Here is a 15,506-nt window from a genome sequence, read left to right as displayed (position 1 = left end):
TATCTACACCTCATAATCTTTTATTATTTAAGTAAAAAAATGTTAAAAGAAATCATAATTATGTATAGCTACCCAATGTATTTAGGCAGCATTGCTTGTTAATAAAGTATTTTCCTATTATCTCTCTAATTTTATCCTGAAATGTATCGTGAAGCATTCTTCTTTACAAAGAGTGAAAACTGACTACATTCATATATCGCTCGGACTGCTGACAGTGACAGAATTCATCGGAGCCACATCAAATTCTTTGATAGCATCTAACACTGTACTAATCCACTATTACAGACATTAACCATGGCAGGACATCTGAAAAGATGGCAAACACATATAAACAGTGCCAGACTTGACTGAGGTCCATTAACTTATTAGTGACAATAGGATAACTGGTGAAACCCGTCATCAGACAGCAGACACAAGAGAGTTTTCACCACCTATATCCGTCTTATTTCCTTTCTTCAGTTCTCTCTTAAAATGCATCAGATGCAGTTAAAGACATTGATTTTATCGATTCTCACTATGCCTCCGCTATATCATCTTAAAAATAATAATAATTTCTCTAATATAATATTACATATTTTCCACAGATGGTTCCATGGGAAGATCTCCCGAGAAGCAGCTGAAACCCTTCTTAACCCGAGAGAAGATGGCCTCTTTCTAGTCAGAGAATCCACTAACTTCCCTGGAGACTATACCCTATGTGTTTGTTTCCAAGGGAAGGTTGAACATTACCGAGTCAAGTATAAAGACAACCAGTTGACTATAGATGATGAAGAATTCTTCCAAACATTAGCCCAGCTTGTAGAGGTAAGCGAGCTGAATCTGTTTTAGTTACTATTTTTCATACTTCTTACTTTCTTCTGTAATAACTGTCTCCCAGGTCCAATAATTTCTAGATTTTTGCCATGGTAACTGTAGTCCAAGATGACGCATTATCATGCTACAAAAAAAAAAATTTTTTTTTAAAAATGTTCATGTGGACATTTCTCCTCAATTTCTGCCTTTTGTTTTCTTATATTTAAATATATGAGGCACAGAGATTTTTGATTTATCTAGGTATCAAATAATTAATTAAAGTATAATCCATACATATTATGTTCCATCAAAATGGTCCTATTAGTTCAAGCATCTTATTCTGTTTTAATTAATTGCTAATACCATAAATATTCATTAATTATAGATTATGCTATTCAAATGATATGACTAATTAAATTTTAATAGCTAATATCATAAATATTCATTTATTATTGATTATATTATTTAATTGATTTGGTCAATTAAATTTTGAAGTGAAGATCCCCAATATGCTCTTGTTATGGGTTATTTATTTCAAGATAACTCATTAAGACTACTCCATGACTATCCTCCAGAAAACAGTCTCCATAAGAGAACTTGGTTTACCTTTTTTTAAGCCAATTCTTCCTTTGCTGCTCAATCCTTTGGCTGTTTTTTTTTTAGGTATAATGCTATTTTTAAATTTTCAATTAAACTAATTAACTGGCTCCGAAACTCCAACTTATTGTACTTAAACTTTGTCAATAGGGTATTGGAAATTTTCATTTAAAAAAATTTTTGATTCCGTTTGAGGAAATGTATTACCAAACGCATTGTCAGCTTTGTCATATCAATTTATTAGAAATAATGAATTAGTTTGAATATCACATATAAAAAGACAATTTATTTTGATCAATCATAGGATTCTTGGCGAATGGGGAGGTTGTTTTACTGAGCTGAGATAAGTTTTTGCTCTTCACTAAAATACAAGGTGAAGTGGATTTTCGCACTGAAAAATAATGTATTTTTTTATTATTTGAAATTTATTTACTTATATTACTCACGCCGTTTTTCAATTTTAGGCACTTTTTAAATATTGCTCGATTAAACTATCTTAAAGTTTCCTCTTCCCGTTTTAAGCTAATATTTCAAAAGTGATATAGGGCCGTCGTTCCCCGGGAGTCTTAGCGGGGCCTTTACTCTTCTATGTCTTTATACGTTTTCTATTTATGTTTTTTAAACTGTCATAACTTAGCTTCATGCTTTTAATTGGATTATCATATGAACAAAGTAAGGGAAGACATAGTAGCTTGCTGTACAGACAGCTATTAGAAACTTAAAAACAAATTCTTCGTAATGCCATGAGTCTCATTCCATGTAGATGCTTACATATTGGAAATAAAGCTTCGGAATTGGTTCATTATTTTTTAATATCTGTGTAGTTCAAAATGGAATTAAAATAAATTCTTAATATGGAAAGGAAATTATAGAAGAGAACAAAACTTCATGTAATTTTGTTTAATATTGTCAGTATTTCGTGTTTATACTTTTCTTTCTTGTGTAGCATCATGAAAAACAATTTTATTTTGCATCCTACCTCCAAAGTTATATTGGTAGAACAAAAACTTAGATTTTTAGTTTCTAGAACATCTTTTGTTTAACTGGAGATTAAGTGGAGGGGTCATCATCTATGGATGGCATTGATGCCTAGAAAAAGTTCTACTAATTGCTTTTTAAGGACCTGTTCGGTTTTAGATATGATATTGTGTGGATGCAATATGAAATTAAGTTGTTATTTTTATAGATTATGAGATACCTTTAGTGATAATGCTGGATCCTTTTCATTTTGAAGTGGAATATCCTCGTTAACTTCTGTCATAGTTTGGGTCACCAGTATAGTAAAAACAATCAACAAAAGGTTTTTATCCTTTTACGACTTTATTTTCAAATAAAATGATATTTACTCAACATGATAAATGAAGTAAGATTGAGACATCGTAAAATCTTATGTTTTTTTTATATTCTTAGTGGTAGGTTAACATAATGTGTACATACTGAGTATATCTGTTACAGCATATTTGTATTCTTTTAATTTTTAAATATTTCAACAATCTCTATCTTTTACAGCACTATGAAGAGGATGCCGATGGGCTTTGTACACAGTTGACTAAAAGTCTGCCTAAGCAAGGAAAGCAAGATTTCTGTGTAGATACGAAAAAATTTGTTGAAGCTGGCTGGGTCATACAAGAACATGAATTGGAGGTGATTGAATTGTTTTATAATTAATATTATTTATTTCATTTTATTACTTTCTTATCCTAAATAGGTTTCGGGTTCGTATCTGTAATCGGGTCAAATTTTTTTATGTTAAGTTTTCAACAGATCTATGAATTTCGAAGCTGCCTACATTTATTATTTTCATTTATAATTGACAGTATATAATTTTTATATTTTGATAATTTGAAAACTAAAATAAATGTGTTTTACATCAATTATATTACTCTAAGAAAAAATTAGACTCTTTTTCACTTTCTAAATTTTTTATTAAGATGGACCTTTGATCTATACCAGCCCTTCTTCAACATTGTTTAAATTTTATTTTTTTGTTTATTATTACAGCCACTTCCTTTAGCATATCTGCATACTTCGTCTGATGGTTCTTATGCTTGTTTGTAAATTTAAAATAAATTTATTTTTGGAATGAACATATATGGGCGAGGATAAAATCTATAAGGCGATAATTAGAGTTGCCATCATGGAAGTAACTGCTATGAATAAGTTAAAAAAATTTATCAGTTTAAAAAGGCTATTATAATAACGAATTTGATTAGTGAAACAGGGTTTAATTTTTCTCATAAATATTATAATTGATATATATCATTTGTAATAGTAATAAGTATCATTGTAATAATGTATTATATATATGTATTATATATCTTTGTTTTTTGAATTAATGTGTTTTGGTCTATCATCTAAGTAATTTAAAGCTGTGGAAATGAGATCTTGCTTTCAGCACTTAATAATTTGAAGTGAGGACTCCTCCACTTCCTATAATTTGAAGTTCGAACTTCACAACTTCTATAAACCTGTTGATTGTTTACATAGTGAATAAGATAATTGAGTTTGCAGTCTGTTTTCATACTGTGTTAAATTCAAATCATGTATTTTGAATCTGTAAAATTGAAATAAGCTCTATAAGAAGCAAATGTTCCCTAACTACTTTAAAAAGTGATGGTTTGTTAAAAAAACAAAACACAAAATACAAAACAGTCATCACAGTCATGACGATTATTAAATTATGTTCCTCTTGATTATGGATAAAGACTTCTACCTCGTTGTGTTGAGTTAAGGTTGTTATTGGTTCATGTTCTAATTGATGCTGAACTGTTGGCTTGTTAGGATGAGGAGGTTGAAAATAACAAAGAAAAGCAACCACCAGTTCCTGTCAAATGAAAATTAACAGTAGCATTTTAATTTTTATGTTTTCCTTATTTTTATCTATCGTTTTATTTCATTTCATAAATAAAATCTGTAAATATAAATCCTATATCTAGGATATTTACGTAATTTTAATTGAACTCCTTGATTTGATATTGGTGTACAGCTATTCTAGGTTAAGAAAAATTCCCAACTATATTCATGCTAAAAATACTTCACCAATATAATTGTTAACGTTTATTTCATATATTTAACATTTATTTTACTACACTTTGACACTCTGCAAGCAATCTTCAGGTTTTTTGTTAACTTATTCGAATTCGGTTATCTTTAACAAGTCTAGTAACAAAATTGAAACTTTACTTAATGCACTTCTTTTAAATACATAAAATATAGTACACATTAAAAAAATTAAAAAGTTGAAATTGAAAAAATTTACTTTTGATAAAACTTGCTGGAAGATCGTTGATTGACCATGTGTAATAGTAAAAGGAGGAAAAAATTCAATTAAGTTTTTACTAAAATTAATAAAAAGATGATGGTCCTAGTGCGATCAAAGAAAAAAATCAAATTATCATAAAACTATTTAATTAAAAATCTAATGAAAGATTAGTAGTTAGTTAATTTATTTTGAGAAATCTATATCTCAGAAACTATGTGACCTACGGATGTCTATTAGCACTCAAATTAAAGCTAGTTTAATGGACTATAAAGAAGTTTATGACCTTTACCTTTGTAGGTATTGTAGTTTTTATGATATTTACTAAAATAAATTGATTTATAGTTGTTCGGACAATAAGTTTGATTTATGAAAAACTTCTTTTCAGAAACCATTGGATGTACAGATGTCTGCCAGTGCTCAAATTAAAGCTAGTTAAATTTACTATAAAATAGTTAATTATGTTTATCTTTGTAGGAGTAGTAGTTTTTATGATATTCACATATGAATAAAATGAAAATTTGTCAACTATAAATCAATTTATTTTAGCAAATTTCATGTAAACTATTACTTCTATGAAGATAAACATAATAAACATCATAAACTACTTTATAGCTCATTAAACTAGCTTTAATTTGAGTGCTAATAGACATCTGTACGTGAAATGGTTTTTAAGATATAAATTTTTCAAAATAAATTCACTAACTACTGATCTTTCAGTACGTTCCATACAACATTTTTAAGAAATGTTGCTTTTTGAAAAGCTATATCTCGAAAACTATTTAACGTGAATAACTCTATTAGGGCTCTTATTTTAGCAAATTTGCTCTTCTTTAAATGACGTTCTCTTACGTTTTTTTTGTGCTGTTCCTACTTTATAAGATATAGAGCTCCGAATGAAATTTTTTTTTTTTTATCGCACTGAGACAGCCGCCATTTTTTTATTCCCCCTACCTATACTTGGCAGACTCATCAAGTTTGACTATTAATTATACATAGTTTTCATTAAAGTAATCAAAAATTGGGGTGAGATAACTGACTTTTTTCTCCTCTTGGGCTCTTGTACTAAAGGGTTTGTATCTTTTTTGGCCCTGGTGAAGTCATGCAACATGGGGCGATACATTGGCTCTAATTAAATAGTTTTATGACAATTTGAGTTTTTAAATTATTTAAAAATTTATTTATTATTTTTTGAGTTCTCAAATTTTTGAGAGTCGACTCTATTTCAATTCATACTATCAGCTTTAGGTACTGAGACATACTTATATTGTATGGCTTGTTTTTATTTCAGTATCGAGAACCTATCGGAAAGGGTGAATTTGGTGATGTGATGCTTGCAATATTTAGAGGAGAAAAAGTGGCTGTGAAAATGCTAAAAGATTCCAGTGAAGCTGCTCAGAAATTTCTCGCTGAGGCTTCGCTTATGACGTAAGAATATGACAATGAATATATTTTTGTTACTTATATACTTATGTATAAACAGAATATTTTCTATAATTTTTTTTTTCTTAAAAAACAAATAAATAAACTCCTTGTATAAGAAAGCTTAGTATTTATTGATTTTTTTACATTTGATTGTAATTTTTCAGGTCATTGAAACATGAAAACCTAGTTCAACTTCTGGGTCTTGTATTTGACAAAAGTCATATCTCCCTAGTGACCGAGTATATGGGCAAAGGTAATCTGGTCGATTATTTGAGGTCGAGAGGGAGACTTCATGTTACTAAAGCTCACCAAATAAACTTTGCTTGGTAAGATTTTACTATTATATTGGATTTAATTTTAAACATTAAATTGATTAAAAAAATATACCATTTATTTTTATATTATCCAGATTGATTCTGTTTTTATGTGGGTAATCCCAGAAGTAAGGTCAACCATTTATTTTTTAAAATAAAAAATACCATTTGTTTATTAAATGGTAAAATTTTGCAGAAACAATTTTCTGGCAGGAAGATTTTACTGCTCAAATTAAGATCTATTGTATATGAAAAATTGAGTAATAAATTTTTACTATATAACTATCAGGTTAAAGTAATGTATGTAAAAATAACATTTTTGATTTTTTTTTTTAAATTATAAGTAAAAATTTGGGATTTGGAGAAGTAAAAAGGTACTAAAATAAAAGAATTATTTGCTTTGAGGATTTGAAAGTAAAATGTTAATTCTTTTTTGATCTCTTGAAAAGTTGTTATATTCGCATTCATTATTTGAACTTTGTGGTGGTGATATTCATATTTATTATTTTTCGTAGTATCATCCTATTCTCTTATAAATAAATATTTTTCTGTAATATTAAAATTTATTTCTGTTTTTTTCACAGTGACACCTGTAGTGGAATGGAGTATCTTGAAAGGAGAAAGGTTGTCCATCGTGACCTGGCTGCTCGCAACGTTCTCATCTCCGAAGCAGGAGTGGCTAAAGTAGCTGACTTTGGCCTGGCAAGAGAAGAAAGCTTTACCTTGGACTGTGGCAAACTACCCATTAAATGGACTGCTCCAGAAGCTTTGAAACATGGTGTAAGGCCAAAATTCATTTCAGGAACTGGGTTACTGGAACATGGAAACAATATTTAATTTTAAAATATAAATGCTGTATCGTTTAACTGTTATTTTTTAATAATTTCTTTTCTTCTTATCTGTTTCAGATCTTCTCTAACAAATCAGACATGTGGAGTTTTGGAATCCTTTTATGGGAAATTTACTCTTTTGGAAGAGTTCCCTATCCTAGAATTGTAAGTTTCTGGTTTTAAGGAGAACTTTCTTTCTGTAATGAGAATTTGGAAATTAATTTATATGTTTGTCTTTCAGCCTCTAGCAGATGTTGTGAAACATGTTGAGAAAGGGTACAAGATGGAAGCACCCGAAGGATGTCCTCCAGAAGTTTATGAGATCATGAGACAGGTACTATATCTTTTATTTTCTATTGAAGAACATGCTTTGCTTTAATAGTAACACACCTGACCTTTGGAAGAATTCTGAAGATAGAACTGTAGACAGACCGTGGAGGTCCAAGGCCTTGTAAGATGTATTACGGAGGTTTTCATAGGGTTGATTCGTCACTCCCACGCCTATTTTTGTCTCATGCCTCACAAATGCCTGGAGAGAGGCTGAAATTTTAAAATTATGAAATTTTTCGATTTTCTGTTCAGAAATAAGAATTTTATTGTGTGTTCTATTTTATTAATCTTCTGAACCACACTCTAAGGTTTTGCCTGAATGAGTATATACAATTTCTGTAATAAAAAAAAATCTTCAGAGCTTCTTAAAATATTTTAATATCAAAATTTTGTAATAAGGTTGTCTTGTCGGTCATGAAATGATCGATAATAATTAACATTATCGATTAATTGTAACTGTGTGATCTGATTGGCTGTGTTTATGAACAAATGTTTTTCAGTGTGTTTGAAATATAACCTTAGTGCAATCCCAGTACTGTTATAAACTTGTTAGATTGTAATTAAAAAAAAAAAAATTATTTTTGGAAGATTGTTGGTTGACCTTCTGTAATATATAAAAGGAAGATGGTCCGGGTACTGTGAAAGAAAAACTCAACTATAATAGTAATTATAGTCCTGATGAAGTCCTGCAAAATGGATCGAAACGCTGGCCCTTATTAAATAGTTTAATTATTATTTGAGTTTTTTTTTTTCCTCACCCAAAAAAAATTATTATCCTTCTATAAAAATTGTTTTTGTTTCCTTTTGTAATTTCTTAGCCCTGGTATCAGGCTACATCATTTTGTATTATGCTTAACTTAAATATCTCAAAATATTCATAGTAAGTTGTCTTTTTTTTTTTTTAGGCTTGGGATCTACATCCAGACAAGAGGCCAAGCTTTCGAGAAATCAAAGTCAAACTCGTTCAACTCAAGGCTATAACAGTCTAATAAAGAGGAAAAATAAGTTTTTCTGTTTAAAAAAAAAATAATAATAGTAACTAAATACTTGAAAAAATGATCGAAAAGGAACAATATAAACAGTTAGCTCCTAACATTGGTGATACGGTATTTGTATTAAGAATTCAAAAATACTTAGACTTTTAGTTTTATTAATTATTTATTTTGTTTTTCAGTTTTATTGTTTAACACTTTTTTCCCCAATATATTTACTGTACTTAAATATTCGAAACTGTTCACAATATTGAAATGGATGCACTTTTATATATTATTGTATATCCTCTTGTTTTTACTTTTTATTTTTTTAATCATGTATGCTTATTTAGTTAAACAAAAAAATAGGAGCGGAAAACCGTATCGTAGCAAACATCATTTTGAATTTTTAAAAAAAAAATTTATTTAAATTTTACCAAATATGTTTATGTTGGTTAACTAAAACTGCTGTAATATCATTTTTAACAAGTAAAAATAAAAATACATTTTCATCTTTATATAAATAAAGCATTCTTCTATGAAATTAGTGAATTAAAGAATGGTATGTGGCAATGGTGGTTGGCCGTTTATGTGGTTGAATTCAGCATATGGTTAGTCAGCGATTTGCGATTGAATTAAATCAAAAACTATTAAATTTTTATTTATATTTCTCTAATATTATAAAAAAAAATTGAATATTCCGTAAAGGTTATAGGAAGGCAATATTGCACACGATAATTAGGAATAAATATTTTAAAAAATAAATACTTAAATAGACATACTTATAATTAGATTATTCACATTGCTAGATCTCGGACTAATCGTACCCTGAATAAAACATTTTAATATCCATGTTAAAACGTGTGTGGAAAATATGATAACTCTAACTTAGTTGAATGTAGGCTAAATCTTCGTCTAAATTACTAGATTACTCTTGGTGCTTAGTTGTAAATAATGGTAACATTTGCATCAGAATATCCATCCATTTATTATATATATTGCTCAAGGATTTTTTGAATCCTAATTTTTAAATGATGTCACAACAAAATTAAATTGAATGTTCATTTGTGATATTTCAATTTGTATTGTACATTTGACACTTTTATTTTAAAAGTGTGTAACCTAACCATATTAATTTAACCTCCTCATTGTGGGGGATTGGGATTGGGCTCTAGTTTTAATCACTTTAAGTCATTTTGCTGTTGAAATGTTTATTCCACAAACTGGCTGGTAAGTTTGTCCGACCCATTGACATTATTTGTCTACATTTTTATGTTACATCACACTTTCAATATATTTGGATTCATTATTGTGCTTGTTTATTACGCAAAGGGATTATACATCCTAAAAAAAATAAGAAAAATAACTATTACCATGTCCTTCATACCTACCTGTTACATTAAGGATCAAATCTAAAATTAAAATACAAATGCTAAAAAATATATTCAGCTAAATACTTTACTTTTTTTTTCATAATAGCTTGCTAGTAATAAATTGTTAAGTCTATAAAACTTTCATTCTGGTTATAAAGCTCTGAATTCTGATATCGCATATATAATATATAAATTATTTTCTATTTTAAAATTAGTGGAAGACAGTTTCAAAAAGTAGGTTTTATAAATGATGATTTTCACCTTTTGAAATGTCATTATGAAAAAAACCCATTTTTTTTTTTTTTTTATAAATCTAACAAGATTGCTAAATTTCACTTGAAATAACTTGAAAAAATCAAAACAATGCTTCTGAAAAACATTTAAGAACTATATTATGTTTATAAATTGCTGAAAGAATCCTTGCAGCATAATAATAAAAAACAAATATATCAAAATTAATGATATAACCAGTTAAGAGTTTTTGATGTGAAAATGGAAATTCTCTGATCTGATGTGTAAAATTTTATGTCTAATACTTCCCTGCTTAATTAAGAATGCAGTATCTTACTAACTGTAAATGTTGCAACTTCTGCATTTCATATAAGACATTAAAATTAAGAACATCATTGAATTTTTTGTTTAACTACTAATTTTAATTAAAGTAATTTTTATTATCACAGTGATGAACAAATCACAAAAATATCTTTTTGGAAGATAGTTTTTAGAAGATACCATTTTATTAAACAGGGCTAAATAAAATAACTATACAGGGATTGGTAGGTGTCAGAAAACTATTGAATATACTGGGAGCTCAATCCCTCGTCCACACAGCTCCGTAGCTAAAATACTAAAGCAAAATTTAAAGGGCCACTAATATATATTGTTCATATATGTAATCGAAATAAATTTCTTAAAATATAACTGAATTATGTTTTCCTTCAATATTTAATTATATATTGTTAAACATTGTCAAAAAAAAATATTAAATTAAAGTTTTCATATATTAATTAATTGAATTATATGGACATTTTTTGTTCCATCGCCTGTTATACACATCATTTACTGTTTTAGCGTGTGAGATAGAACTATGTATTTTGTTGTTAATAGGCAATATGCACTTGCTTTTTGTTAATAGTTTAATTATGATAGAATTATTAACATTTTCATAGTTAATAGTTACTTTTAATTTAGTTTTATTTCCATTGTGCCTATGTATCATTCCTCTTTTTCTTTTCTCTATTTCTTTATTTAGGCATAATAAGTATAAAGACATGCAGTTTAACAAAGCATGAATCTAATGACTGAATGACTGTGTTAATATATATTATGTCTTAATCGAATCTCATGTTACTGTTTCGAAAATAAAAATTCCATTATAAAGTTTTCATGTTTAATGTACATTTTCTATCATAAAAATTCATAAAATAAGCCTTATATAAATTATGGGATTTTTTTTTTTGTTTTTGTGTTTTTTTTCTTTTAATGTTTGCTTGTGTATATATATTTATATGTATTGTGTATATGTACATAAATAAAAAAGAATGTGTATAAAATGTTCTATTATATAAATATTTAAGATGTTGAGTGAAAGTATGAGTGTTTCGGTATCTTTGTAATTACTTTTCTTCCTTTCTTTTTTTTTTTTTTTTTTTTTTTAATCTGCATAGATTTATGAAAGTCTAAATATCTTTATGTACTTATTGTTATTTTTGGTTGAACTTTGTTTTAAAATTTTTAATTTGTGTTGTTATTCAAATTTGCTAATAAAATGTAGTTAAACTGAAATTTTTTTTACAACCTCCTTTTTGGCTTCCTGCATTCCTTCAAATGTCAGCTGATTCTCTACTTTTATTTTAAAATCACTCTTATAGTGATGATTTATTTTATTTTTTTGATTCTCTTTTTGTGTTTATATTTAGGGGGGACCGGAAAGTAATGTTTGCTTACATTAAATTTAAACGTAAAGTTTTAACGAGCTTTTATTTTTAATCAATGATGTTTCTAATCACCCTCATTATCAACTACCAATACTGGATCGATAAAAATCAATTGGTTTTTTAGCAAAATATGTAGAGATAGAATTTTTTACATCCAAACTTGCAAATCATTTACCACTTTGAAAGTGTTGAAGCAATCGGAATAAATGGAAATCTGATGGTACTACATCAGGCTAGTGTGGTGGGTGAGGCACCTACCTTCCACCCCAATTCATTAATATTTTCCAAGGTTCTTCTTGCGCAGTGCAGTCTAGAATTATTGTGTTGCAGTATGCCTTTTCTGTTGACAAGCACTGGCCACTTTTCAATTAAAGATTGATTTAAATGATCTAATCGTTCACCGTAAAGGTCTTCATTCACAGTTTGTCCATGTTTCAGCATTTCAAAATGAACAACGCCTCAAATAATCTTCCAAATACATAAAAGGGCCTTTTTTGGAGTATAAACCTGGTTTAGCAGTATTTTGTGCTGATTCATTTGGAGAGAGAGCCACTGGATGCTGTTTTGGATTATCATAAAGGATTCGTTTTTTTATCTCCAGTAATCAAACGTTAAAAAAACACTTCTGTATTGTGCCGTTGAAGCAATAAGTTGCATATGGTGGGTCCATTAGCTTTGTTCTCTTCGGACTGATGATGCAGGACCCAAACAGCTGCTCTGCTTACTTTCCAATCTGCTGCAAATGTTCTTAGATGGTCGACTAGGTTGTTTAAGACTGTTTGACAATACCGACTGTTTCCAGTTCTGCCTGTAACCTGTCATTGTCTAACATTGGTCTTCCTGATTGATATGAGTTGTAAAGATCAAATTACTGGCTTTGAACTTGGAAAACCACTTTTGGAATTTACAAATGTCTAATGTATTTGAATGAAATCATAAATGTTTTTGGTAGCAACTGTTGCGTTACTACCTTTGCGAAACTCAAAAAGCATGCAATGGCAGATATGTACCTCTTCTGGTATTTGGCTGGCCATTTCACTCAAAATCGCAGAAAAAAGTTTTAAATTTAAGTATTTACAACTAAACAAGCCACTATAACCTTAAAATGTCTTTACCACGACTTTGATGTTCACAATGAACTGAAAAATGACTATCAAATAGTGACGCACTAAAAATGACATTACTCTCCATTCTCCCCATATATTATTACTTATTTATTATTACTTTTTTCGTGAGTACGTTACTTTATATCAAAAGTAGGATGGTTCAGCTTGGAGGAGACGTACGAATAGGGAAGTCTACTTGTTAATTGGTAAGCCTGATGTTGGAAAAATTTTGAGCATTGGTAGGCTGCGCTGGGGAGGATGGGAACTGATGAGATCCCAAATAAACTTCTCAATGAGCTCCTACATGGAAAACGGCCGAGGGGCCGTCCAAAGCTTCGATGGTTAGATGGTGTTTAAGAGGATTCTAGGACCCGACTCGGAGTGAGGAATTGGAGAACAGCTGCAATTAACAGATTAAACTGGTGGAAGCTGCTTGAGGCCAGAACCCAGTAATGGGATGTTGCGCCAATTGATGATGATATCAAAATATATCAGCATCAAAATATTACTTTATAGGTTATGTGTTTATCCGCAGCATGGAATGCGTTAACTTTATTGTACTAGTTCCCAAGCACTACTGCAAAATGGCTTGGAGATAGGTTAATACTTTGAATCATTTAAGAATTAAAATAAAAGAAGTAAACATTTAATATTTAGAAAGTAAACTATATTTTTAATTTACAATAATGAAAATTTTATTATTTAAAATGAATCAAAAGTTTTGAACTAAATTGAATATATATATCTTAAATTATAGAAGTAACAATTAGTGAATGGTCTGGTGTACAAGAATTTATTGGAGTGATTTCAATGATGATAAAACTACATGTTTAAGTTAGCATAGTCTAAACTAGCAATCTAAAGCAGTGATTTTAATTTCTGTTTAATGTAGAGAATGTTTGGAAATTTATTTAAAAAGTTTTAGAGATTCAGTTATCTTGAATGGTTAAGGGTTTCTTTTATGTAAAAAAGTTATTGAAAAATATAGAAATTTTTTAAATTTATTTTATACCAGTTGGGCCTTACATGGTTGATATAACCGTTACATTATATATATATTTTTTTTTTAACAGTTGATTATGAGGGGTATAGTCTCTTACAAAAGATACCCGTAACTATATACAATGTTATAATAAAAGAGAAAAGTTAAATTAATAACAAAAAATAATGATATTTGTAGACTTAACAAAACAAACCATTGCCCTCTAATAGTAAAAAGAAACAAGTTAATTTGAAAAAGGGACGAGAGAAGAGAAAAAAATAAATAATAACAATAAGTTAAATAGAGGTAGTGTGAATAATGAATTAATAAATATAGAATTTATAACAGAATATCCTGCAGCAGCCTGGCCTTCAGTCTTCAGGTTGAGGTTGGGTTTCCCAGGTTGTAGGTCAGTGCTCCTTTAACTGTCGGCAACTTGGAGTAGAACATCATGAACCGTTTTTTGATGTAATCCTTTTTAACCTTTAAAAGCAGTAATTCTTTTCATTAAACTTTAACAGGTATGTATGTAGGTTATATGGTCAAACTTATTAATTAGTATTTACAGTGAAAGGATGCAAAATGCCGACAATAGCTATCAGTTAGTAATATGACAAGAGACTACTACATTTTTAAAACCAAAAAATTTGACATCTTTCTATTTTGGAAATGATTGTAGATATAGCTAATACTTTGATGTAACATGTTAAAAATCTTGGAAAGGGGTGGAATGCCTAATATGTCAACCATTTGAATTGAAAAATTGTAGCTATAAGGGCAGGTCTGCACGACTATAAAGATATATTGAGCCCTTAAAGTAAATTGTAGCTATAAGGGCAGGTCTGCACGACTATAAAGATATATTGAGCCCTTAAAGTAAATTGTAGCTATAAGGGCAGGTCTGCACGACTATAAAGATATATTGAGCCCTTAAAGTAAATTTAAATTGGAAGAATCAATACTTAGAACGTAATTGAGGTGGATTCAATCTAAAGTCAAGTTATCCGCTTTTGGAAAGTTATTATCAAAAAGAGAAAAAATACTTTGGGACCATCTCATGTAGATAAATTAAATTCGTAATGAAAATGTTGATTTACAACAGCTATTTAGCAATATAAAATATTGAAAAAAAAAAAATAGAGTAAGTCTTAGATATGGAATTTTAATTTATCAAAACAAACCTTCTTATCAATTGTTGATGTTTTTAAATAATTCATTATAATGAAAAAAAAAATTTATTTAAAGTTTTAAAATAGTTTTTTTCATGAGTTGTGTCAACTTCATTCTATAAACCCTTTGTTCTAGTATGAAGAGATGTTTGGATTAGGGGTCAGTAAAGAACAAAAATGAGTAAAACTTTTATTGATTTTTATTAGTACTAACGTTTCGACCAGAGTTTCAGGACTTTACCAGAGCTAAAAACAAAAAACTTATATCAACCAATAATAAAAAAGAATACAGAATAATAAGAAAGTAAGAATACAGATAATATAGATAAATACAGAAGAAGTACTGAAAGAAAAGGTATTGTGTAAGTATTATAAGTAGATAAAAGTAGTATGGGAATATTAAAATTCTTTAAGAGAAAAT

At 28.8% G+C, this 15,506-nt stretch overlaps 1 protein-coding gene across 6 annotated transcripts in view; it reads left to right on the top strand.

Annotated features, from left to right (window-relative positions):
* Nucleotides 1–11,319, top strand: part of Csk (C-terminal Src kinase) — a 180,176-nt gene extending 168,857 nt beyond the window's left edge. For all 6 annotated transcript variants that reach the window (XM_014427604.3, XM_014427600.3, XM_067048451.1 and 3 more), the window contains 8 exons: nt 585–804; nt 2,899–3,033; nt 5,940–6,076; nt 6,238–6,399; nt 6,972–7,167; nt 7,296–7,382; nt 7,459–7,551; nt 8,453–11,319. In XM_014427604.3, the coding sequence (XP_014283090.1) occupies nt 585–804; nt 2,899–3,033; nt 5,940–6,076; nt 6,238–6,399; nt 6,972–7,167; nt 7,296–7,382; nt 7,459–7,551; nt 8,453–8,536 (1,114 nt within the window). In that variant the 3' untranslated portion in view covers nt 8,537–11,319. The remainder of the gene's footprint in view (nt 1–584; nt 805–2,898; nt 3,034–5,939; nt 6,077–6,237; nt 6,400–6,971; nt 7,168–7,295; nt 7,383–7,458; nt 7,552–8,452) is intronic.
* The last annotated feature ends 4,187 nt before the right edge of the window (nt 11,320–15,506 follow it).

This window comes from Halyomorpha halys, unplaced genomic scaffold, assembly GCF_000696795.3.
Source record: "Halyomorpha halys isolate HHAL.00 unplaced genomic scaffold, Hhal_1.1 Scaffold658.1, whole genome shotgun sequence".
In the NCBI taxonomy this organism is placed as follows: domain Eukaryota; kingdom Metazoa; phylum Arthropoda; class Insecta; order Hemiptera; family Pentatomidae; genus Halyomorpha; species Halyomorpha halys.
Note: the sequence above shows the minus strand (reverse complement) of the source record. Positions and strands in the feature narration are given on the sequence as shown.